Below are 25,803 nucleotides of genomic sequence, written 5' to 3' on the forward strand. Positions count from 1 at the left end.
ATTCTTTATGCCTCGCCCTGACCCCAGAATCCATGATCCAACTGAGCAGCTGGGCGCGCGGGAGCTCAGAAAGTGGTACCTGATAACGACTTGGGGAAGACTGCACACAACGCCTTTCAATGACATCCCATGAGATGATCTACTGGTAACCGAAGGCTAGCATTGTAAGACAAAATGCAGACTTTGTGGCTGATATGGTGAGAGCTGACTTTTGTAGATTTGTGCTTGAACTCTGTCCTAAATACCTTTATGTTTGGCCACCAATCATGCTATGCTATGGGTCTTTTGACATCAGGAAATAACAAATACTAAGAGCTCAGAGGACCAAATTCAAACACATGTGGTTTGATGCATGTGCTTTTCAGAAGGATAAGTATTTCACAATTGGGGGTGCATGATATCAGCCCACAAAAATAAATTGTGTTTGAAGACAGAAAAATAGCAGAAATCTCTCAGGATGAATTGCAGTGAATGCAGACAAAAAGATGGGAACAGAAATCCTCAGTTTCCCAGATTAATTCCAAAGAAATCAATGTGTACCACTTCTTTACCGATGAACATGAAGAAGACTCACACATACACACACACATACATGCATGCACGCACCCGCGCGCACACACACACACGTGCACACACACATCAAATAGCATGTATGTGACTCATGTGCTTCCATGCTTGAATTTTACATGATGTCCTTTTATGGTTCACTAAACAGGCCATTTAGGGTTCATTGAGAAAAAATTGTCCACGACTCCATGTGGTGTTTTATACTTTATTAGTAACTAATTAGTAGATTAACCAAAAGGTGTAAACACACAAGGAGGTGTAAACACCTTGTATAACTACAGTAAAATGTCAAAACCACTGACATGAGTACTGTCCACACTGATTCACATTTCACCACTTCTTACAGATGTGTGTGTGTGCGTGCACGTGTGTGCCTGTGCGTGCACGTGTGTGCGTGTGTGTGCACGTGTGTGTGTGTGTGTGTGTGTGTGTGTGTGTGTGATTTTATCACCTGTAGACTCTTCTGACCAATCGACTTACAGGACTGAGCTAGCACCGTCTGGATCCCTCAGGTTGCTAATACAGCCACAATTCCTCCTTCTCTTGCTGCATCCCTTGGCAACCACAAATCATCTTCATAGCTATAATCTTGTTATTGGGAGTATTTTATGAAATGGATCACAGTGTATGTGTGTGTGGGGGTGGGTAGAATGAAGTCTTTGAGACTGGATGTGCTCGTAGAGAATTTCTCTTAGCTCCATACAAGCTTTTGGGCTGAGAGCTTCTGTGTTTTCATAGCTGAGAGGTAGTCCCTAGCGTAGACACACCACTGAACGCATGAACATTCACCCACTGAAGGACATCTGGGCTGTTGTATTCAGCTGTTGACTGGCTCGATTGCTCCTGTTTTTCTTTTTGCTCATAACAAATAAGGCTACTGTGCACATTTGTGCTCAGGGCTTTGCGTGAACACAGGTGTTCGTTTTCAAGAGATAAATGCCCAAGAATGTACTAACCACCAAACGGCGAGCGTGTACTCAGTTTTATGAGGAGCTGTGATACTGACGTCTGGTGTGACGGACCTGCTTCACACTTTTTCCGGTAGTAGTATGAGATCTTCCACTTTTTAACCATCTCTTGGCATTTACACTTTTAATCCATTTTTGTGAGTAGCAATGTCTCGCTGTGATTTCGATCTTCATTTTCCGGGTAGCTAATAATGCTGACCATCTTTTCACGTGACACAATGGCATCTGCACGTGCTCTCTGCTGAAATGTCTCACAGTTCTCAGCTATTTTTTAATTGTGATTTTTTTTATTTGTTTTGCTCAAAAATTACCCCACAGAGTTGATGTGCATTCCATTGATGAGACCGTGCCTCCTGGTGTCCTTTAGGGACAGTGCTTTTGATGTCAAGTCTCAAAACTTTTTGTACAGCTCTAGGTCCCAAATATTTTCTTCTACATGCTTTTTCTATCCATTTTTCCTTCATAAAATTTTACTGGTGGAATTTTCCCATGGTTTAGCATGGTTTAGACTGTAATAAACATGGCTTTAATATTAAATTTTTCCTTACTAACCAAAGGCACCAAAATTCACTGCAGTAAATAAAAATATATATGCTTAATACTTTGCAAAATCCTGGTTGGGGCTGTTTTTCGCATTTCACATGAAAGACTGTGATAAATTTTGGTTTGATTTTTTTTTGCATAATTTATAAGGTTCTGGTACAGTATACTATACTAGTCTATTGGTTTAACTTATTCCCTGCGGCTACCAAATTGCTCCAGCTACAAGCGTTTTAAGAAAAAACTAGCTCTCTTCCACTGACCTGCTTTGTTTAAACACAGTTGGGTATTTTTATGTGAGTCTGTCTCTGGATCCTGCCTTGTGTCTCGTTGATCTGTGTTGTCTGATCCTTACATAACTTCATGCTGTATTTCTGCAGCTGCATTAGAGTAGACCAATTCCTCCCACTTCTATCTTGCTTTTGAGAATTGTTTCATCCAGTCTAAGTCTTTGGCATTTTCATGTAGACTTTCGGGAAAGTCTCATCATATAACATGTATCTATTGGACCCACCCTTTTGAATATCACCTTAGAAACCATTACAAGGAAACACTGGGCTTAATCCACACATCACTCAGAAGTCCCCTGTAGTGGATTAGGCTCACTTATGTTTCCCCAGCAACTCTCAATATCTGGAAGGATTTGTAGGAAGCAAAGGATTTAGAGTACTCTTGGAGACCTGTAAAAATGCAGATTTCTGCAAAATTGGCTTTCTCTTGTCTGCTGCCTCCTTGGCCTAGGCTCCCTTCTGGCAAGTTTAATGGAGCCTCACTGCCCAAGATGACTTCAGGTTTGTGTGGCCAGCAGAGGAGGCTCGTCTGATGGGACTCAGAGCACATCCGCAGACTCCCCTGGATGGCTGTGTGGCCAGCAGAGGAGGCTCCTGTGATGGGACTGCAGAGCACATCCACAGACTCTTCTGGAAGGCTCCACGTTACAGAGTCAGAGAGGGTGTATTGGAAACGCAAGTAAGCAAGTGCGTAAAGGCAAAAGCTACCCATTCTAGACTCTAGACAGAATTGATGGAGACCTTAAGCGGTGGACAGGAGCTGAGAAGAAAACGCCTATTATTTGGCAAGTAAAGTAGTTTCTGCAGGCGTGATCACACATTCCCTCAAGAGCACAGGGAGAAATCTCCATGTGCAGTGTCACTGTGAGTGAAGTCTGGTGTGGAAAGAGGCGTTTGCAGTAGCTTAACCAAGAATTTCCATGGGCTGGGAGGTGGTGGTGCACACCTTTAATCCCAGCACTCGGGAGGCTGAGGCAGGGGGATCTATGTGAGTTTGAGGTCAGCCTGGTCTACAAGAGTTAGTTCCAGGACTGGCTCCAAAGCAACACAGAGAAACCCTATCTCAAAAAATCACAAAAAAAAAAAATCTCCATGGTTCCTGAGTCAGGGGAATTATGGATTTTAGCTTGCCCACCGTGGCTAACTTCAGGGTAATGAGTACTGTCCAGTTCTTCTTTACTATTAGTTACTATTTGCTCTGTAAAATCTGCTGTCTTTCTAACAAGAGACCATAAATACTCAACTACAGCTCAGAGTGCTTAACTTGCAACAGAGATTCTTGTCTTTATCCTACATACCAGATAAAACTAACTAAAATTAAAGTTGGCCATATCTTTTCAGTTATAACATTCTATCTGGCCCTCCTTCACCTGGACCTGGTAGAAAACTACATACTTTAATCAAGATAATATGCACTCCAGGGACTCCCAAGCCCAGAAACATTGAACATCAGAATGTATAGAGGTAGTAAAGAATAGGGATGCCCAGTGGATTGATGGAGGAGGGTCATCTGTCTATGTGTTACTTTCATTGGTTAATAAAGAAACTGCCTTGGCCCTTTGATAGGACAGAAAATTAAGTAGGTGGAGTAGACAGAACAGAATGCTGGGAAGAAGGCAGTGAGGCAGATGCTATAGCTCTCCTCTCCAAGATGGACGCAGGTTAAGATCCTTCCCGGTAAGCCACCACCTCGTGGTGCTACACTCATTAATAGAAATGGGTTAATCAAGAGGTGAGAGTTAGCCAGTAAGAGGCTAGAGCTAATGGACCAAGCAGTATTTAAAAGAATACAATTTGTGTGTTGTTATTTCGGGGTATAAAGCTAGCTGTGAGGGAGCTGGGCAGGAACGCAGCCCGCTGCTCCATCTACAGTGGACACCACTCAGTGTTCATCAGTGGATGAATGGATATAGAAAATGTTGCTTGTGTTATAAAGCCTGCTGGGAAACGAAACAGTAATGCCTACTTCAACCTTGAATGTCGTACACTAAGTAAAATAAGCCACATAGAAAAGGACGAATGTATGACTCTTATGAGTGACACCTGAAATAGATAAGCTGATGGGAACAGGAGGTAGAATGGAGGTGAGCAGGGACAGGGACGGAGGAGTAACTGTTCAGTGGGTACAGAGCTTTCCAGATGGGATGAGAATATGCTCTTGAAGCAGATGGAACTGGTGACCTGGAAGAAGATTTAGTGTGTGCTGCTGGGCTCTTCCACTGAGATGGATAAAATAGTCTTTTATATGTGTAATTTTTTCATGATACAGTGTGGGTCCACTCATTGAAGGTGAGGGATTGGAGCTCAGCCATTTGAATCTTTCACAAGTTGCATTCGGCAAGGCTTGGGAAGAAGTGGTTTGTCCAAGGCCAAGTAACCAGAAGTGGCAGAGTCGGGAACCGATTCCATCTTCATGTCAAAGCCCAGTCCCTTTTTTCATTTCATTCTCCAAATAACTGAGTCTTTATGATTTTTTTCTACAGTACTCAGACCACAGGCACAGAAGAGCCTTGTCTTAATGCCTTAAAATATGAAATATTAGCCTGGCTATTGCATTTAGCACCTCAGGGTGGCCTTGTATGCAGAGGTCTGAAGTATTCACAGCCTCGTCAGAGCAGCCCTTGCACAGCTCCCTACACCCAGCACGGCTAAACTCAAAGAGCAGTTCTAAGAATGCCCAGAATTCCAGAGCATTCCGAGAGCTGCTTCCTGTGCTCAGAATCAGCCAGCCAAGGCCCAAGCATGTCTTCAGATAAACATCTCCAACCCTTTAACCACCACACAACTGGAAACACAAAGAGCCGACTGTGGCATAAATAACCTCACAGTAGGCGAAGAAGACACTTGTGTTCTCAAGCCTACCCTTGTGCTTCGTTTAGCTCCGTTATCCTATGAGTCTTGTGATGCATTAGCCTCCCTCAAAGGGACACGCCCATCAGCTAACCCAGGGTTCTGGCCCAGATGGTAAACTAGAACATGTGACCATGAAAAATGAAAATGTGTCAACTTCTAAAGAGATTGAAAGGGCATAGTCTCCCATTGGAGCTCAGAAAATAAAATGCTTGCCATTGTCAGCTGATGCTTATGGTTAAGCATCTATAGTACAGATACCTGCTTATGTTTCTCCATAGTGAGTTACATCTCACATAGAGACACATTTCCAGTGTCCCAGTTACCAAGTTTATGCAGAAAATTTTAAAAATCTAGAAAGAGATTGTAGAAATTTCTTTATCCTTTCCTGTGTTTCCTGAACACGCACCCTAACTTTCCACCTGAAATACCATGCTGAACTCTTCCCAGAATGTTACCCTCCAAGCAAAATGCCATTAAAAGTCTCATAGGATGCCAAGCAGTGGTGGTGCACCCCTTTAATCCCAGCACTGAGGAAACAGAGGCAGGCGGATCTCTGTGAGTTCAAGGCCAGCCTGGTCTATATAGTGAGTTCCAGGACATTCAGGGCTATTACACAGAGAAACCCTGCCTGGGGAGCGGGTTGTAGGAGGAAACAAGCCTCAGAGGAAATAATGCTTTGATTCCAAGGTTTTTGATAGGATAAGCATCCCCACTTCAAGACTGGAGACTGGAAGGGAAAACTATCTTGAATGCCAAGCACTTTATTCTTCTAAGTGTGTATGTTCCTAACCTCACAGAACTGTTTATTAATCAAAATTTTTCATGTATTTTATATCCCAACCACAGTTTCTGCTCCCTGTTCTCCTCCTGTCTCCCCTCGGTTCCCATCCACTCCTCCTTCACAGAACTGTTTTAAAGACGCCTAAAGAGAACTTGAAGCCAAATGACAGACACATATCATAAGTGATGTCTAAAAGAGAAAGCAGATAATCATATTGAATCATAGTGTGACAGAAACACAAAATTACAACCCTAGAAGGGTATCTTGTAACCTTTTCCATATAATGAAAAATACACTTAAAGTTATATTTAGGTTATCATTAAGTGGGTTAGTACTGAGGTACAGCATACCCAGTGTCATAAAAATACACTTAGGTTGTATAAAGTTCAATGAAGAAACCTTAAAGATTTGATGACATGGAACTGGCCCACACTATTTAATCATTTCACTCTGAGCTAGCCTTTCTTACTCTCCATCATTTTAACTCAGCTTTTATGTGGATCAAGTAATATACTAACGTGAGGGGTGGATCAGGTAATACACTAACCTGAGGGAGTGGACCAAGTAATATACTAACCTGAGGGAGTGGAGCAGGTAATACACAGCCTGAGGGAGTGGAGCAGGTAATAATACACTAACCTGAGGAGTGGACCAGGTAATATACTAACCTGAGGGAGTGGACCAGGTAATACACTAACATGAGGAGGTGTTATAAAACATACACCAAGCTGGAAAACCTACAATCTATTCCTATTTTCACTGTCTCTCTGTTAGTCCCCTTCTTCCTGCATCTGGTCACTAGATGGACACTGTGTAGCAGGTACCTTGGGCAGAGCTGACAAAACAAAAGGATTGGGAGGAGGAGGGGTTCCTGCCAGTTGAGTGAGAGCTCAGAAAATAAAAACGTCACAGTGATAAAGGAGAGCTCCCCAGCTGTACACCATGTAGCAATGGACGACAGAAAACAGTGGGTGGAGTGAGAGCTGCAGAGAAACCTCAACCTAGTCGGGTGATGGACACAGAGAGACCTCTAAGCAAAGTGAATGCTGGGTGCAGAATTTCGTGGTGTGGATCAAGTACAGCACACAGAGAAAAAAACTAATAAAAAAAATCTCCTAGGAGGAGAAAAATAGAACTAAAGAAGGTTCGAGGAGTGAGCAGGGTCAGTCCAAACCAGGCTTGTCATCAGGCTGAGCAGAGGGGAGAAGGAAGGGATCGGGAACAAACTGAGCAGAGGGGAGGAGGAAGGGATCAGGAATGAGGTGAGCAGAGGGGAGGAGGAAGGGATCAGGAATGAGGTGAGCAGAGGGGAGGAGGAAGGGATCAGGAATGAGCTGAGCAGAGGGGAGGAGGAAGGGATCAGGAACGAGCATTTGCTAGGACTGAATGTGCAGTCATCTGTGAATTGTCTTCTGGCTCTACACACCATTCTGCCTAGGTCCTTCTACATACAGGTGTTTACATACAGGTGTTCAGAAGCTGCTCTGGGTGTGGCTGGCAGAAGGCTGAGATGGGCATCAAGATTTCTGCTCCTCACTAGACTGAAATCTCAAAGTCCAAATCAGGAGCAGAAGGAGAGCGAGCACAAGCAAGGAACTCAGGACCACGAGGGGTGCACCCACACACTGAGACAATGGGGATGTTCTATTGGGAAGTCACCAAGGCCAGCTGGCCTGGGTCTGAAAAAGCCTGGTTATAAAACTGGACTCACTGAACATAGCAGACAATGAGGACTACTGAGAACTCAAGAACAATGGCAATGGGTTTTTGATCCTACTGTACCTATTGGTTTCGTGGGAGCCTAGGTAGTTTGGATGCTCACCTTACTAGACCTGGATGGAGGTGGGTGGTCCTTGGACTTCCCACAGGGCAGGGAACCCTGATTGCTCTTTGGGCTGACGAGGGAGGGGGACTTGATTGTGGGAGGGGGAGGGAAAGGGGAGGCGGCGGTGGGGAAGAGACAGAAATATAAATAAATAAATAAATAAATAAATAAATAAATAAATAAATAAATATTTCTGCTCCTGAACATATATCCACCTGGTGAAACCTCTTCCTTGAATTCGGGCATACATTGGACTATGGGCAATATCACCCTATTGATTGTGATATGTTACCAAACAGGAGGAGGGAAAGGAGAGGGAGACTGCACAGCTATAATTAAGTTCCCTGATCACATTTGTTTTTGTGTGTGCACGTGTGTCCCAGTGGCACTGGGGTCTGGGCCCAGGACCTCATGCATACTAGGTAAGCAACTACCACTGATAATGCATTCCTAGCCCTCCACTGAGTTTTTACTTTGAAACAAGGTCTCATTAAGTGGTCCAGGCTAACTTTAAACCTACCATATCATCAAGGCTGGCTTATAACTTTCTGTCCTCAAGTTTCAGCCTCCAAGAGCCTGAAATTTCAGGCCTGTGCCACCAGCTCTGATTTCCTAATCAGTTTTGACTTAACTCACTTGACATTGCGTTGAATAAACCTGACCTAACAGGCAATCCCTGTCAGTGAGCCTACAAGCCACAGAGGCATTCTACTGCTGGCACTGTAGGAGGAAATCATTCCACAGGAGTAAACACAGTTTGCGGATGACCACATGAGTAAAGAGGAAGACCCTGGGGCTCAGACAGGACCCCAGTCAGACAATGCTGGACCACAGCATCTCCAGGTCCAAGAACACATGCCTAGGGTGGTAACCATTCACAATGAGAAGATAAACGAGAGAATTTTAGGGCACCAAGACTGCCATAGCTGGTTGTCACCCATAGAAAAATTAATACTTTGGACACTAGCAGTAGAAGTAATCTTTGTCAGGCTGGCTGTGGCTAGAGAAAACATCTGTGCTCTGATAAGATGCACAGTCTTTCTTACTTAATAAGGAGATAAGAGCCATGATCTTCTCCTTTGTCAATGAAGAATGTCCTCAGCTTATCCCGTGTTGGAAAGGTGTAAACCGATGCACCTGAAGTCATACAAGCTTTAGAACTCTAATCTCCTAACTTAAAGGCAACCGCAAACTCTAGGCAACCTACTTCCCCAAATCCTCTAAAAGCTAGAGAGAAAAGCCCCTTAGATAATAGAATGAGACAAATTTAAGAGGGAAGACTGATCTGTCTCGAGTTTCTTCACTCTTAACAATGAAAGCAGATTCTCATAAAGTGCAACTTTAATATTAACAAAGCCCTTTTAAACAAAATTTTACTGAAATGCAAAAATATTCTGGTTTATATTATAGGTAAATAATCTATGAATTACGACATTTAATACATCTTTTTTTCATTAGGGAGGAACAAGAAAGAAAGAAACCCTTGGGGCTTTTTGTTTTGTGTTTTTTTGTTTGTTTGTTTGTTTGTTTGTTTTGCTTGTGTGTGGGGGGGTTGTTTGGTTCTTGCCTTCAAAAATACACAGCCAAGACTACGCACGTTTCTGAAGCTGCATAGATAAAGTGTATTCTCCTCACAGATTAAAGTACAGATTAAAGAGGCACATGACAAGTTTTCTCCAGCCTCAAATCAGAGTGAGGATAATAGCATTGGCAGCTGAATAGCTCAGCGGTGGGGAGATGACGCAGTGTTCAAGATGTCCTAAGTAACAGGTAGAGTGTAAACTCTAAATAGCCAGAAGTGAAGCTGGTACAGAATTCTGTATGGCTCAGACATTACACGCACACACACACACACACACACACACACACATGCACACACACACATACATACATGCACACGCATACACACAGACACACGCACACATACACACAGACAAACACACACTCATACACACATGTGCACACACAGACACACACGCATACACATGCATACATACACATGTATACAGACACACACGCATACACACACATGCATACACATACACGCACACACATACATGCACGCATACATACAGACACACAGACATATACACACACGCATACACACACAGACAAATACACATGCATACACACACAGAAACACATGCATACACACAAATGCATACACAAACACACACACAGATATTAGCTGTCAAATATTTGGTAACAGAGATCATCTCCAAGAAATGATACAAGATGGTGGGGTCAAGAATAGAAGTGAAACTTGCTTAACTGTGCTTAAGTTTATAAATTCTTAATTGTATGATTGCATTTTTATTAAAAATATTTGAGCCGGACCTGTTAGCGTACGTCTCTAGTTTCCCAGAGAATTAGGAGATCTCTCTGAATCTGTGAGCTCAAGACCTGCTTGAGGAACACAGCAGGATGCCACACTGGGGGTAGGGGCACAACTGTGAAAGCAGACCCACTCAAGCAAAACTCATCCAAACTATCTTTCTGGAACATCACTAGACTAAGGAGCAGTTATGGCTACCTTTCTGTATAGGTAAGAATTACGAAGACTTCCCAGTTAGGAACATAAAACACCCTGCTTCTTTAGCCACAAGTTGTTTTCAGTGACCCACACAAAGCTGATCTGTCCACAGACTTCTGAAGCCGTTGTCCATCTCAGCCATAAAAGGCCATGAAGGAAGAAGCCATCAGCAAGGCAAGAGTTCTCAATCCTTCTAGACTCTTACCTTGCAGGAAATGAGACTCCAAGCCACAACACTTGGCATCTGATGCCCCTTAATAAGAGAGCAACTTTCAGGTCCCCGCCTACTCATTCAGAATAGTCCTAGCCTGCACCTCAGGCCCAGCACAACAGCATCTGCAAAATCCCAAGACTGAGGCTGGTCTTCTCTTCCAAAATCCTTCCTCAAGTCCATCCACAACACAGTGTGAATAATTGAGAGACAGACCTTTGATCCAAAAGCCAACCCTCCAACAAAGGGAGTAACTGGTCAATCTGAAAAAGCCCAGTTCCCATATGAATCCCAGGCACGTAGCATTCTATATATCAGAGGCTAGTGGCCGTTTGGTTGGGGTGCAACGCTCTATTGCATCCCTTCTGTCTTAGGGTTATAGATGGTGAAGCACCATGACCAAAAGCAAGTTGGGGAGGAAAGGCCAAACTTGGTTTACACTTTTGCCTAGTAGTCCATCATCAAAGGAAGTCAGGACAGGAACTCAAACAAGGCAAGAACTTGGAGGCAGGAGCTGATGCATAAGCCATGGAGGGTGCTGCTTACGGACTTGCCTGCCCTTTACGGCTTGTTCAGCCTGTTTTCTTATAGAACTCAAGACCATTAGCCCAGGGATAGCACTAGCCCAAGGATAGCACAACCCACATTGGGCTGGGCCCTTCCCCATCAACCACCAATTAAGAAAATGCCCTGTATAGGCTTGCTCACAACCCTGTTCTCAATCGAGGTTCCCTCCTCTCCAATGACTTTAGTTTGTGTCAAGTTAGCATAAAACTATCCAGGACACCTTCCTTTTCCTTTTATGAGACATCATAAGATATGTTCTAATAAAATATGAAAGTTAAGAAATGGTACCCGTGGTCTACAAAAAGGAGACAAAGCACAGAGGAATGAAGGGCCAGGTTGTAGGAAATAAACACTACCTAACAAACCACACACTATTCTTTTCTATCTTTCATCAAAGCACTGTAGACAATTGGCATTTCATGTGTTCTCTGAAAAAAGAGGATGGAATTTGACCTATAAAGTTGGAGACACACCTTAATCATTTACGATTCACTAACGTATATCTAGATAACAGATACATTATTGTTCATGAAAGAACCCCAAATTAAAGGGTGATTTCAGTCCAAGTAAATACGGAAAAGCTGCCAAACCCATCTGCCTGGCTCCCGGTGAGCTCATCTGTTTTCATCAAACAATATTAGGCTTTCCCAAATTAGGTTCTTCTTTAGCCTGGCTACTAGGCTATTTGGATACAAATTTGTAACCATTATTAATAAGAAGAAAAACAATCTTGAGAGTATGCTAAAATGTTTGCTTGAGAAGAACTAGCTATAATTTATTTACTTTTGCTTTTGGAAATATTCTGGGTTCATGAAAGTTCAAAACAACTGGTTAACAGCATCATCATTCATAACTACCTGGCAGGTGGCTCGGCAAACATTGTTGAATTCATGAATGAACGGGAAATAGGATCGATCTGATTTGAGGAAGGAGGATTGTGAGTGCGTGAAGTACCAAGCCTTTCTGAGGACTCTTCCACATTAATACCCTCTACAGAGGAAATAACTCCATGTTAGGGCAACACCAAGTGACTTTGTCATCGGGCCTGTCCCCTCACCGGGTAATCATCAAACAAAAGCTTTTCCAAATTAAAAGTATTGCAGTAGGTCTGGAGAGAAGCCTGGGAACCGGTGCGTTAACATAGTCGCTAGGTGATCTGGGATGAGAATATTGTGGAAGAACTATTCCATGCCTTCCTGTGGACCTTAAACCTCATGCGGGAGTCATCCACAGACAAGACCTTCCTTCTTGTTTACAAAAATGCTTTGCCTATTCTAAAATAGCTCCACAGGCATGCATCCTGATCCCTTGTCCAGCAGCTGCCCCCTTTCTTTTTCCTGGTTGCTCTAGTCTGCCATCCTGAGTGACTCTCCCCAAAGGCAGGCTTAGAGACCACTACACTCTTTGCTGTATCTTTGGAAGAATAACACCATGGCAACTGGATCATTTAACTTGTCCCGGTCATTGGATTCCTCAGACAGAAGAGTCAGAACGAGAAATCATCTCACTATTGTGGGGACGACTGGAAAAGCAGGAGCACCCTAGTCTGGCGTCCAGTGCAAGGGAAAACAAATGCCACTGGAGCTTCCTGGAAGATAGCAAATGGGGGAAAAGTCTTAAAATTCTAACCTACAGCAATCTGACAGTGAGATGCTCACAACCTTCTTGGGTCTTGGGGCAAAAGCAAGAAAGTTTCAAGAACAAAATAATCAACATTTCCAAAATGACGTTTTCCCATGGAAACAGTGTCATCACTGGAGATCTGAGTACCAGATGAGCCCCTGGCCTCTAGCAAGGAATAGCAATCACTCCCGAAGACCCATAGAGAATAGGCATGACCATAGAGCCCAACACACAAGCGCCACGGTCTGCAGTTATTTACAAAGGAACTAAGCATTGCAAGATTACACGTGAACCACACATCTGAATTACAGAAGTGGCCCAAGCACATGAAGATCTCATGAAATGAAACATAATCAGAAGCATAAAAATAGGACAATACATGGACCTATGTGGTGGTTTGCATAAAAGCGGCCCCCACACGCTCTCATATTTGAATGCTTCATGCCCAGTTGTGGTACTGTTTGGGAAGGATTGTGAGGTGTGGCCAGTCACAGGAGTAACAGCAGACAGGATGCCTGCTCTTTTCTTCCATAGCCTATATTCTAATTTTAGCTAATTCTAGAACTGCATTTCTGTGCATGAAACAGCATTATCACCGACTCTCCTTCCTCATCACTTAGAGACAAAAGACTTCCAAATTCTGAAGGGAATGCTGGCCTTTTCCTAAGCCGTTTAGTCGTCCGCTGTGGTTGAACCCATACACACGTCCCCAGGCCTGGATCCCTGGGTCACTGTCCTTAAAGAATTATAGCACATGCACACAACCGGCTTCACAGGCTAATGCCTTGGCTTGGTTGGAAACCCTAAGCATTTATCAGAAGAGAGATTTCAAATGAATCATCAATTTCACAGAATCCCTACAACAACTGAAGAAGCATGAACTGGCCTGAAAAAAATTCCTCACTTAACCATATGATTGCAACTTTGAATGCAAACTGCAATAGCATATGCACTCCTTGATTCCCCTTCTGTACAAGGAAAGCACACTTGCAGAATTAAATCATAAAAACCTGCAAACGTTCTGGGATGGTCAAAAGAAATTGGTAACAGTTGTTTCTGAGCTGGGTGGGATCCGATCAGAAACACTTGCTTTCCCTTTCCTGCTTAAATGTTTAGTGTGCTGTTGTACTAATGACCCAGTTATCTAACTAAAGTTCAAACTTCAATCTAACTATGCTAGGGAAGTGTGTGGAGACAGCCAGGAAAGAAAGTGAAAAACCAAAAATGTCCCGAGAAACAATGCGAGGTGAATAGTCAGTTTGGGGATTCAAGTCCCCCACCCCACATCCACTTATCCACACAGTTGAGTAACTGAGAAAGACCTTTGACATGCATTCACCAGCATGCCAACATCTGAGTTAGATTTCCTTGGTCATTATGGGATGTTTGGCTTTGGTTCCTATGTCATCATTCTTAAAGCCTCAAAGTGGAGAGGGAGCGAAGGGTCAGAGAAAAGTGATGGCCTCCTGGCTAGACAGCACAAGTTTCCCGCACCAGGAGTGGTCGCCTGGGATAGATGCTCCTGCTCAGCTCGAAAAGGTGAGGCTTTCGCTTGCTCTACAGAAGGTGTCCTTCTGTTCATGTCCTTCTTCTGGGATCAGGGGTTGTCCAGCCTCAGTCTGCCTGAGGTGGGCTTGGGTGATCTCAGTGGAAGCTTGAAACCGTAGACAGGAGCCTAGCCCATAGTTGGAACTACTACATCTGTGGGCTAGTTGTTTGGAACCCTTAGTTCTGTCTCATCTCTGCCCTTCGCTAGTTCTGGGATGCTAAGCACATCAAGAAAAAGCCTCGGGGTCACCATTCCCCCCCCCCGACATGAAATGTGGCTCTGATCTGGCCGAGTGAGGAGCCAGTATGTGGCTGCAGGAAGATGTTTCCAGCGCACCTGTGCTTTGTGCTTTGGTAAGGAGGACAGTCTTTGTGACTTAGCATCACTACCAGACAACACCCCAGAATCTGCATTGTAAACAGATTTTGCCTGGTCCATTGGCTCTTAAGGAACACTCATTACGCTTGTGATTCTCTAAGGAGAAAGAATAACAACAAGTGATCTACTCAAGGGTCACTCAAAGCCACCAGGCAGCCTTCATGGCTGTTTCATCCAGTTAGCATGAGCAGATTTCAGTTTCTTTTATGTGTGCTAATGGTCAACAGATTCTGCCCTGTCTGACTGAGAGCCAACTCCTCCAGAAAGCCTGAGATTCACACCCTGCACCCGTCCCTCAGGTGAGCATCTATGTGAAAGGCCTGCTGAGTGCACTGTCAGGAAGCAGCAGGCAGCACCTCAGAAGTCAGGGCCTTCAAAACACAGGACAGTCATTAACACATTGCTCTGTCACCATCAGTGTGCTAACTCACACCAAAAGTGAAATGTGTCATTCTCTGATGAGAAAAGTCAGTGCATCTTGTATTACATAGAGTATCTGCACTTTGGGTATTTCATGCGGATTATGTGCACTGTTCCCAGTCAGGATAAACACTCTGACTCTGCTACCATTTTGTCTAAACATCACTTGTTTCTTAGCTAAAGTAATAGCACAAAGTTCTGCATTAATCATCATCTACTCTGTAATTCCAACTGTGCAGGAAAAGACAGCGACTTCAGAGCTAGCCTGGGGACGCCCATTGGAGGACTTTAGCAGGAACACAGATGTCACATCTGGCTTGGGACTTAGACTACACACTAATGACTCATTATTGCTTTTCCTAAAGTTAATACATGGTACCAAAAGGTTCCTAGCATTTGCCAGCTTCCTCAGGAGGCCAAAGCCCGACGCCTCGAGGTTACGCGCGCGCACGTGGTGTGCTATGTTCAGGGCGCCTCTCGCGTTGTCCTTAGAACCATCATCTCCCCACTGCACAGTGTGATTTGTGTCTGCTCCTTTCTGTAGCCTTCCCCAAGACTAATACCTGGTACATAACCACAATGTCCAAAATAACCAAAAAAATACTTTCCCACAGAAGAATTTCATGCACTTCCTAAGGGCAATAGAGCTGAATAAACAGAGGTACTCTACCATGATGTCAAGCTGAAAAAAGTGAAAACAGTACAATACAGTGCTAATATGGAGACAGGGAGACAAGAGAGGCGGAGGAAGGGACAGTAATCAAAACCAAGTATGTATGAAAATATAAGGGGAATTGCTACTTTGTGTGCTTAAACAATACCATATCAATCATGTAAACACTTGGACAGAGAGAAGTGAGCCAAACAGTACCAGATTTCACAATAAACAGTACAACAGTTCACTTCTGCGAGGGGAAATGATCAGTAGGTTCTTTCTTTCCAGTTTCCCCTGTAAGACTAAGAAATGACTTTAACCAGAAAAACAAAGATAACTACGTTCTTTAAAGCCCACAGCATCTTATTTTAAGATAGAGAAACCATAAGCACGCATCTTTAACCTATCTCCTAGAACTCTGAAAAAGGAGGGTCATGAAGAGTCACTCATGAAAGCCCTCAGCAAGACCTATTGAAGTCTTGACTTCCCCCAAAGGGAACTCAAACACTGAACTCTCTGGACTATTCTTGAGACCACTGTAGTCTAGTCATTTCCAATAGAATGTCCTGGAATTGTGGTACCTTGGGATCTTTTTCTTCTGGAAAATCAGGATAATTGGGAGACAGAGAGAAGACAAATGAAGTAGATGGACAAGAAAGGAAGGTTACACACTTCAGACATTACAAAAGTCAGAAATTCCATTGGGTACACAGGATATTGTATGTATAAACATCACCAAACCCTTGTCTACCATGAGCGTCCCTGCAAACATGGGGGCTAAGACAATGGAAACAGAAATAGAAAGTAGATTCCCAGAGGCTAGAGACAGAAGGAGAAGAAAGAGGTTAGTTATTGGGTGTGCTGACACAGTTAGATGGAAAGAGTATGTTCTGGTAGTAAACAGCACAATGGGGTGGCTACAGATAACAATAATTTATTGTCTATTTCAAAAATAACTAAAGGATTTTTAACATTCCAACACTAAGAAGTGATAAATGTGTCCACTCCCACCTCTCATAACTACACACCACAGACATCTGAGGAAGTCTGTACCTGAGCCACCAGTTCACTCTAAGGGAGCCATCCCCTACCCTCTAGGACATTAACACTGTCACTTACAGACCTTTTTGAAGAATCTGTCAACCCCATTGATTATTCTCATTTAGGTTCTTACTGGTACTCCAACTTCAACTTCTGAGGAACTACATCAAGAACTTGCTATGGGTGGTTTATTTGTGAATCCAGAAGCCATATCTTACTACAACTGAGCTAGGATCGCATCGGATACTATACAACAGCAGTGAGTAGCCCCAAGACTGAACCTCAAGCACTGATCAAAAGCCTACCAAGTCATAAAGATGGAACAAAACAATATTAAATAATGAATTTATGGATCACTAAATAAATAAAAAATTAAATGTAAAAGGTCCTAAAATTGTATGAAAATGAAAATACAATATACCAAAATCTATGGAACACAATTAAGGTAGTCCTACAAGGAAAGTTTGTAGCTAAAGTGTCTCCATCAACTTAATAAACAACTTAATGATGCACCTTAAAGCCTTGGAAGGAGAGAAACCTAAGAGCAGAACAAAAATAATAAAATAAAAAATGAGGAAAATACAAAGAATCAATGAAAGGAAGAACTGGTTCTTTGAAAATATTGACAAGATTGACAATTTTTTAGCCAAACAAACCAAAAGAAAGAGAAAAAAGACCCAGACCAATAAAATTAGAGCTGCAAAGTCAGACAGCGAAACAGACAGACTTGAGAACCAGAGAACCTAAGTCCATACTTCAAATCCATAATCTACTAAATCAGAAAGCATTGAGAAGTCGATGGCTTTCTTTTTTAAAGCTTTTTAAAAAGACATATGTTTTATGTTATACGTCTGAATGTTTTGACTTCATATGTATATGTGCACCGTGTGTGTGCATTGCCTGTGGATGCCAGAAATTGTCTTTGAAAGCCACGGAACTGGAGTTACAGATGGTTGTGAGGCATCGTGTAGGTGCTAGGGATTGAGCCCAGGCCCTCAGCAAAAGCAGAAAGTAAGCTTAACCACTGCTTCAGCCATTGGATAAAAGTCTTAAAACCTATGACCTATCAAACTTAAATAGAGAAGAGATTTACAACTTTAAATGGATCCATCACAAGGAATGGGACTGAAACAAATAAATAAATAATTAAATCTCCCAACCAAAAAACTCCAGACTCTGCATCACCCAGACCTTTAACGAATAAGTAAAACTTGTTATTCTCAAACCATCCCATAATATAGAAAAAGCAAAGACTAATTCCAGACTCCTTTCACAAAGCCAGCATCACACTGATACCAAAGTCAGATAAAGACACACAAAAGAAAGGAAAAGAAAATTATAGGCAAATCTCACTGATGAACATAGATGTAAAAACTAAATCAGATACTTGAAGACTGAATAAAAAAAAAACATTATCCACCACGATCAAGACAGCTTCATCCCAGTGATAAAGGAATGGCCCAACATATATAAAAAATAAATATAATTCACTACATAAATAAATCCAAGGACAAAAACCACATGATCATCTCAGAATAGGCTTTGACAAAATACACCATGTCTTCATGCTAAAAGTCCTAGAGAATCTAGACATTTGGGGGCCAGATTGCAACATAATAAAGGCAAGCTTCAACAAGCCCACAGACAGCATCATACTAACAGAAAATTGTGATGCATTTGCATTAAAACCAGAAACAAGAAACTATGTCCACCCTTCCTTATTCAATATACTGAGTGAAGTCTTAGCTAGAAAAATAAAACAAGAGGAGATAAAGCGCACACAAATAGGAAAGGAAGACATTAAATGTTCTTATTTACATGTGATATGATGATATGTATAATCTAACCCCTCCACCAGAAAACTTAATTTTTAATAAACACTTCCAGCAAGACGGCAGGACATAGAATTAATCCGCAAAAGTCACTACTATTCCTGCAGGCAATGACAGAGACAGGAAAAGGGAGAACAATCCCTCTCACGATAACTTCAAAAATATCTTGGAATAAAACTAACAAAGTGAGAGACTTCTAGAATGAAAACATTAAAACTGTTAGAAACTGAAGAAGATACCAGAGTATAGAAATGCCACAATCTTATGGATTGATAAGATTAATACTGTAAAAATGGCTAAAGAATAACAAAATATTCTACAGATTCACTGTAATGCCATCAAAATTCTAATGCATTTCTTCCCAGAAACTGAAGAAATCTTAAATTGCATACAAAAAGGCGTGTGTGCGTGCGCGCGCACACACAACACACACACACACACACACACACACACACAGAGTATAACCAAATCATCCTGAACAATGAAAGAACTAGTAGGGGTATAACCATACCTGATTTTTAAAGTTAAATTGCACTGAAGAGATATGGTAGTAAAAACAGCATGTCACTGGCATAAAAACAAACTCACTTATGAATGGAATAGAACTGAGGAACCAGATACAAGGTCTTAAACCTATAGCTAATTTCTGACAGCGATGTCAAAACTACTCCAGGAGAAAGGACAGCCTTTTCAACAAGAAATTATGGATAAACTGGATAGCTACATGAAGGATAAGACCAGATACTTATTTCCTACCCTACACAATATTCACCCTAAATGGATGGAGGACTTCAGTGTAAGACCTGATACTCTAAATCTGCTAGAGAAAATGCAGAACACAGGCACAGGTAAGGACTTCCTGAACAGCACCACACTAACACATGAATTAAGAACACTTGGCCATAGGACTATGTAAAACTGTAGTAAGGAGTCTGCTTGTTTGTTTTCCCGGCCACACAGACTCCCAAAATAACCACACAGAAACTATATTATTTAAATCACTGCTTAGCCAATCACTTAAGTGTATTGCTAGCCAGTTCTTACATCTAGTATTAACCCACTTCCAGTATTTTATAATTTCTCATGAGGCTCATGGCCTACCAGCAAGGTTTCAGCATGTCTGTCTCTGACAGTGGCTCCATGGCTTCTCCCTGACTCCACCCTTCTTTCTCCCAGCATTCAGCTTAGCTTTCCCTGCCTAACTAAGTTCTGTCCTGCTATAGGTCCAAAACAGTTTCTTTATTCATAAATGGTAATCACAGCACACAGAGGGGAATCCCACATCATAAGACTAAGAGGCTTCTTACACCACACAATGACATCAGCAGAGGGAAGTAGAGCCCACAGAGTGTTGTGTATCTGACAGGATATTGGTACCTAGAATGTACAAAAAAATTAGACCACTAAACATCAGGAAAACAACCCAGTTTTAAAATGGGCTATGAAACTGAACAGAGAGAACTCAAAGGAAGAGATACAAATGTCTAAGAAATTTTATTTTAAATACTCAACATGTTTAACCATCAGGGAAATGAGGAAATGCAAATTAAAACTGTTTAATATTTCATATTAACCCAGTCAGAATAGCTACTGAGAGAGGAGAGAGAGAGAGAGAGAGAGAGAGAGAGATTACATAAATGATATGAGAAAAGAAATAACTATTCCCTGTTGGTAGAATGTTCAGCTACTACAGAAATCACTGTGGAGGTTCCTCAAAAAGCTGGAAACAGATTTATCATAGGATCCAGCAATACTCCTCCTGGGGATATTCTCAAGGGATTCTATATTCTGTTCTAGAGCTTGTCAATGCTCATTGCTGTTCTATCCACAATAAGCAGCAAGTGAGGCAGCTCTGATATCTATCGGTTGCAGGTACCACATACATGAGTCATAGGACAGGGAAGAATCATGCTGGCAGTGATCTGGAAACATCATCCCCACTGGCTAGCTTTCATAGTGTTAGAAGGTGCTGTGCACACTATTGAGGAAAAGAAGAAAAGTAGTCTCATTGGTCTTACTCAACTATAAACCCAAAAACCCATAATAATGATCAGCCTGGCAAGCTAGGCCCTTTGGGGCAATAGTGGCACAAATGTTATAGGAGTAATCGACCACACTGATTAGATTTCCGATCTGCTTCACAAGATTTAACTCATGAATGATATCGTTAACTGAGCCAAGAACTCAAGGTTAAGTTATAAGGTCCTGGGGCAGAAACTTCTACTATTATTCTTCAAAGTGAGCATGTCTTCAATCTATAAATACGTATCTATTTACCCAAACGTCAGTGTAGCTCTGCTCTCATCATGATTAATACAGAGGCTCACAACTGATCAAAGTGCAGAGAACAGGAAACTGTAGAATGTTTAACCCTAAATGACGGGACCTCTATATCATACCACACCCTGCCAAAGCTCAAGGATCGTCACGGGAGAGGGTGCAGGAGGGTTTTCAGAGCCAAAGGCTGCAGGCGACTGCTGCAGATGGGGTTTTCTAGACCTGATAGGCCTGTGGCACGTGTGATCCAGTGACTGAACATACACAAACAAGACCTGACCAAACTCAAGCCAGTCAAAATGCCATCGCCGATAGTGGAGGGACTCACAGAGCTCTGCGGCTAGCTAGGGGTCTACTGGCAGTGGATGGATCCTGCGGGGGAAAGAGAGTCGCAGCCCCTATTGCCCACTATCCATGGCTGGCCCTACACATTCTGGCAGCACTAGGTGAATGCTGAGATTTTTTATTTTTAAAAAAGAGTACATGAAGTTGGAAGGGAAAATCCGTGGTGCAGGAGACATGGATGAAGTTGGAGAGAAAGGAATTTGGGGCCAGATTTGATTAAAGTACACTAAGTGTATGAAATTCTCAAAATATATGGTTTTTAGAAGGACAAAATAATAAATATCAAATGTAACTACATGTTTGAGGTGTCAGGCATGCTAATTGCTCTAATGTGCTGGTTGCACACCCATGCATATCACACTGTATCTGACACTATACAAAGACATTATTTATCAATTTAAATAAATAGTTTAAAAACAGTAACAGAAAGTTGGTCTCTCACAGTGAAGGACCAGGAGTCAAAAATTAAGGTGCTGGTCCTCAGGTGCCCATCTGGAACTCCTTAGGGGAAGAGCCCCTTGCCTCTATCAGCTCCAGCTGCCTCGGGAGTTTCCTCAAGCCTCATTCATTGCTCCAGCCTCTGCTTCTTTGGGCCACAACCCTATTTTCTGTGTCTGTCTAGTTTTCTTTTTGCATAAAGACACTTACTGGTCACATTAGCATTGGGGCTACCCCTAATCCAAGATGATCGCTTTTTGATTAGACGATATCCACAAGAAGCATTTCTCAGTAAGCAAACCCTTTCTGAGCCTATATGAACTTTTGGGGACTCTCCACCCTGACATGTACTGCTGTGTTCTGACTTAGCAGAGTATTTCAGGCCTAACTCTTGGGACTGAGTTTCAGGTATCACTATACCACACCGCACTATATATCCACACACCATTCAAGACCAGACCCCACTTCTGCCTTCTAGAGGCAGGTCCCTGCACTAAAACGAAATAACAAAAATGGACACACAATGCTGAATTGTCTGTGTGAACTACACACCACAGAAAGTTCCTGGGGCAAGTGTCAAGGGAGAGCCAGGGGCCTCCGATGCCGCAGCCCCTGGCCAGGGTGGTAGGAAAGACCTGGGCCAAAGCCAACAGCAGGCGCCACCAGACAGCATTCCAGACAAGCGTGAGGGCACCAGGGCTGGGGGCAGGAGACTTGGGGGCTGCTTCAAAGACGAGCGGGAGAACAGAGATTTAATTTGGGAAGGAAAAAAATTTTTTAATAGGAACCAAAATGATAAAATTTGGGTTTAAAGACTCCTCTGGCAGAGGAGGGCTAGACGAGCGTGGAGCCTGGAAAAACCAAGTGTTGAAACTTCTTGACAAAACACGCCCATATGCATGTGTACAGATGTGCATAGGCGTCACGTTTGCATCTTCTCTGCCACGGCGTTTTAACAACTTGCCTCGGAAAATGTACCAAATGTGCAGATCTGCGTGCGTCTTCAGCCCCTCGCACCCCGTTCCTGGCAGCTCCCGTGCCAGGCCTGTGTACACAATGCTCCGATTTCCCTCCTGACACCCACCTGTGTTCCAGCCAAGAGCTAGAAGGGAAGAAAGGTGAGAGCGAGAACTGAAGGTGCCCAGAGCAACAGCCGGCAGAGAAAGTGGCCAGGGCCCACTCACCTTTGCATCGCTCACAGCAGGCGCCCCTCTGCTTAATGGCCAGCGCACAGTCCCGAGACAGCACGGGGCACTTCTCTCTCTTGCAAGTCACCTCTTTGTTCTAGACAAAAAGAGACAAGGGACATGCGGGATCAACCTCACTCGGAATCCAAAACCCACAGCTGCAGCTCCCTTTTCCTACCCTGCCTTCAATTTGGCAAGAAAACTCCGAGATAGCTGATGGAATTTTTCTTTCCCTGGAACAGAAGCGTCCCCCAGGAATACCGGACGTTAGCAAAGTAGCGTGATTTCAGAGATGAGGCGAGCTGAAAAGCTCTGACTTTATGTGCCAGCCAGCCTTGCCCAGATAACCCCATGCTGAGGAAGAAGCTTTCTCCAGCTCCATCCTAAGGTTTCTTTTTAGTATACACTCCAGAAAAGAAAATATTTGTGTAAATCATATTTTGCCCATTGGCTACCTGGGCCGGGATTGCGTCGTGAGAACAAAAATATTTTCTCACGGCTGTCCAACAGGCCCTAATAGTAGAGTGCATTAAAATGCACCAATCTAAAGTTCCAACTCAAATAACGACAGAGTTGAGCATTGAATCGGTTCAGTAAGAGAAAAAATAATATTCCACACGCCAAGCAGAGACACAGTCCTCAGTGTTTTATAGCCGTGGGACAGCTGCGTTACATTAGCGCTTATGCTAATGAAAGTGCGGTAAGCATTTACATCTTGGTTTATCCCGAAAGGTTAGCTGTTAAAAGGTCTTAGAGGAGATCCCAACACCCTTGCTGCCTGCTTTGACTCCACAGAGAGGAGAGAGCTCTTCTGATAGCAAAACCTGATCAACCAAGGGAGATCTGGGCTGTAACAAAGGCTTATGACAGGTTTTGTACCATGGCTCCCATTGTGGTTTGAATCCTGTGAGGTAAATTTTACTGATAAGAAAACCAAAGCACTGCTCAGTGAGGGTAGTTAGCCTTCCACTTCTGAAGCAGCTTCAGAGGCCCCAGGGAGGATCCCTCTGAAGTCACAAATGTGTGGCCACCCATGCACGAGCCTGAGGCTGTGGCTACTTAGAATCTTCATTTCCCCAAGTGTGACTATGGGGAACCATAGTCCTAGCTCTGCTCAGCTTGGAGCAAGCCTACTACTCTCTTCAGAAGAGATCAGGAGAACGTACTCCAGTGACCCTGAGATGAGTGTGTTCCCGGTATACTTCAAGAGTGGAAGGACAGTCTCCCAGCTCTGGTTTAGGATCTTGGTGAGTGTGCCTGTCAGTGTGTGAGGAAGAAAGTGAGGGTTTGAGCTGTGCACATTAGAATCTGAGGGTCAACCCAAGCTCATCTGCCAAGCACAGACTCTGGGCAGTTTAAGAGAAAATGTGCCCCCTCCGTGTCGCTCCCAAATTCCTTTTATGCTCTCGAGTTGACAAGACACTCCCAGTGTCTTACTGAAACCAGTCCAGATTGTCATCCTTCAAATGACCGGACACTCCGAGGAGTCATAGAACCCTACGCCCTTCAAATCTCCATTGCAGCCTCTGTAGTGGGTGAGAGGGAGCAGGGGGGATTGGGTCTGCCTCTCAACAGTTTGCTTTCTCTGTAAGTCTTGCTAATCTCCGGCCCTGTTGCTTAGCTAGGCCTCCTGAGGCCTGCTAGGGTCACTGTAAATATTCTGTCCCAAGTCTGGTGGACATACACAGAGAAAGAGCACACACCTGGACTCCATCCTGAAAGGGCTGCTGTTGATAGGTTTGTTCTGGTTTTTTTGTTTGTTTGTTTTTCTTTTCTTTTTTTGATTGCCAGTGAAGGATAGGAGCCTGTGTTACCTGTGCAAGGCAATGTCTGGTCTCCTCTCTCCCTCCCCGTTTCTTTCTTTCCCTCGCTCCTTCCCGACCCCAGTCCTTGTTCTTCTTTTCCACTGTCTACTGTATGATAATTACACCCAGGGCTGACAGCATTCATTCATTCATTCATTCATTCATTCCGATCTGTCGCACAGCAGTCTCCTTTCTTAACTGTACCCCAGAACACGCCCATCACGCCGAGGCGCTCCTAACAAAGAATGGGTCTGCCTTCTACCTACTGTAGCACAGGTCTGAATAATACAAGATGGCCCGCCCAGGCGCTGAAGCACAGCTGTGAGAGTGTCCTTGTCCCCAGTGAAGACCAGGCAGATGAAGGAGCTGTCTGGGCCGAGGAGACAACGCGCCAGGTGCTCTGGCTTCAAGCCCTCCCACCCCAGCTTCATTCTTTCCTTCCCACTGATGATGGCTTCACAGCTCGCAGTTTTGTTTTTATAACTTTTCTTAAAGTCCAAACCTAACATAGTTAGAATCACAATGAAAACTAAAGAGATATATTATTTTTAAGTTTTAGGCCATTCCCATTGAAGGCAACGAGATTAACTACCAGACCGGTGTTTATGTCCACGCTGCTTGACATTCTGGCTGTGGCTTCACTGCAAAGCAAGGATCCTAGTTTAGCACAAACTCCCTCACCCCAGGAGAACTGTGACTATCACAAGCAGGGTTTCTGTCTCACGGGTGTGTGACGGTGCAGCAAAGCTGGCCACAGCTGAGAAAAGGTTCCCCTAAGACAGTGTCTTCTCCAAAAGGAGGCATCAGAAGGGTCCCCTAAGAGCACGTCCTCTCTAGAAGGAGGCATCAGAAGGGTCCCCTAAGAGCACATCCTCTCTAGAAGGAGGCGTATCAGGCAGAGCTCACACTCGTGGGACAGTCAGAGGGATGCAGAGAAGCAATATGAGATCTATAAGAAGGCATGTACTCTTAAGCGCTTCTAGCAAAACTGGAAACTTGGGAGACAGTTAAAACCCATAGCAGGATCCCAAGACTCATACTAAATAGCCTGTAATTGTAGTGTACCATGTGTGATGTCCCAGGCAGATAATTTGTACAGTCACGTCTGGATTTATATA

General features: G+C 43.4%; 1 protein-coding gene across 2 annotated transcripts in view; it reads right to left on the bottom strand.

The window, feature by feature from the left end:
* The window catches only part of Bmper (BMP binding endothelial regulator), a 260,359-nt gene that overhangs the window by 205,561 nt on the left and 28,995 nt on the right, over positions 1-25,803 (bottom strand). For both annotated transcript variants that reach the window (XM_050124920.1, XM_050124919.1), the window contains exon 3: positions 22,878-22,977. In XM_050124920.1, the coding sequence (XP_049980877.1) occupies positions 22,878-22,977 (100 nt within the window). The remainder of the gene's footprint in view (positions 1-22,877; positions 22,978-25,803) is intronic.

The sequence above is a fragment of the Alexandromys fortis genome, unplaced genomic scaffold (assembly GCF_014885135.2).
Source record: "Alexandromys fortis isolate MF-2015 unplaced genomic scaffold, M_Fortis_MF-2015_v1.1 scaffold_204, whole genome shotgun sequence".
Lineage (NCBI taxonomy): Eukaryota > Metazoa > Chordata > Mammalia > Rodentia > Cricetidae > Alexandromys > Alexandromys fortis.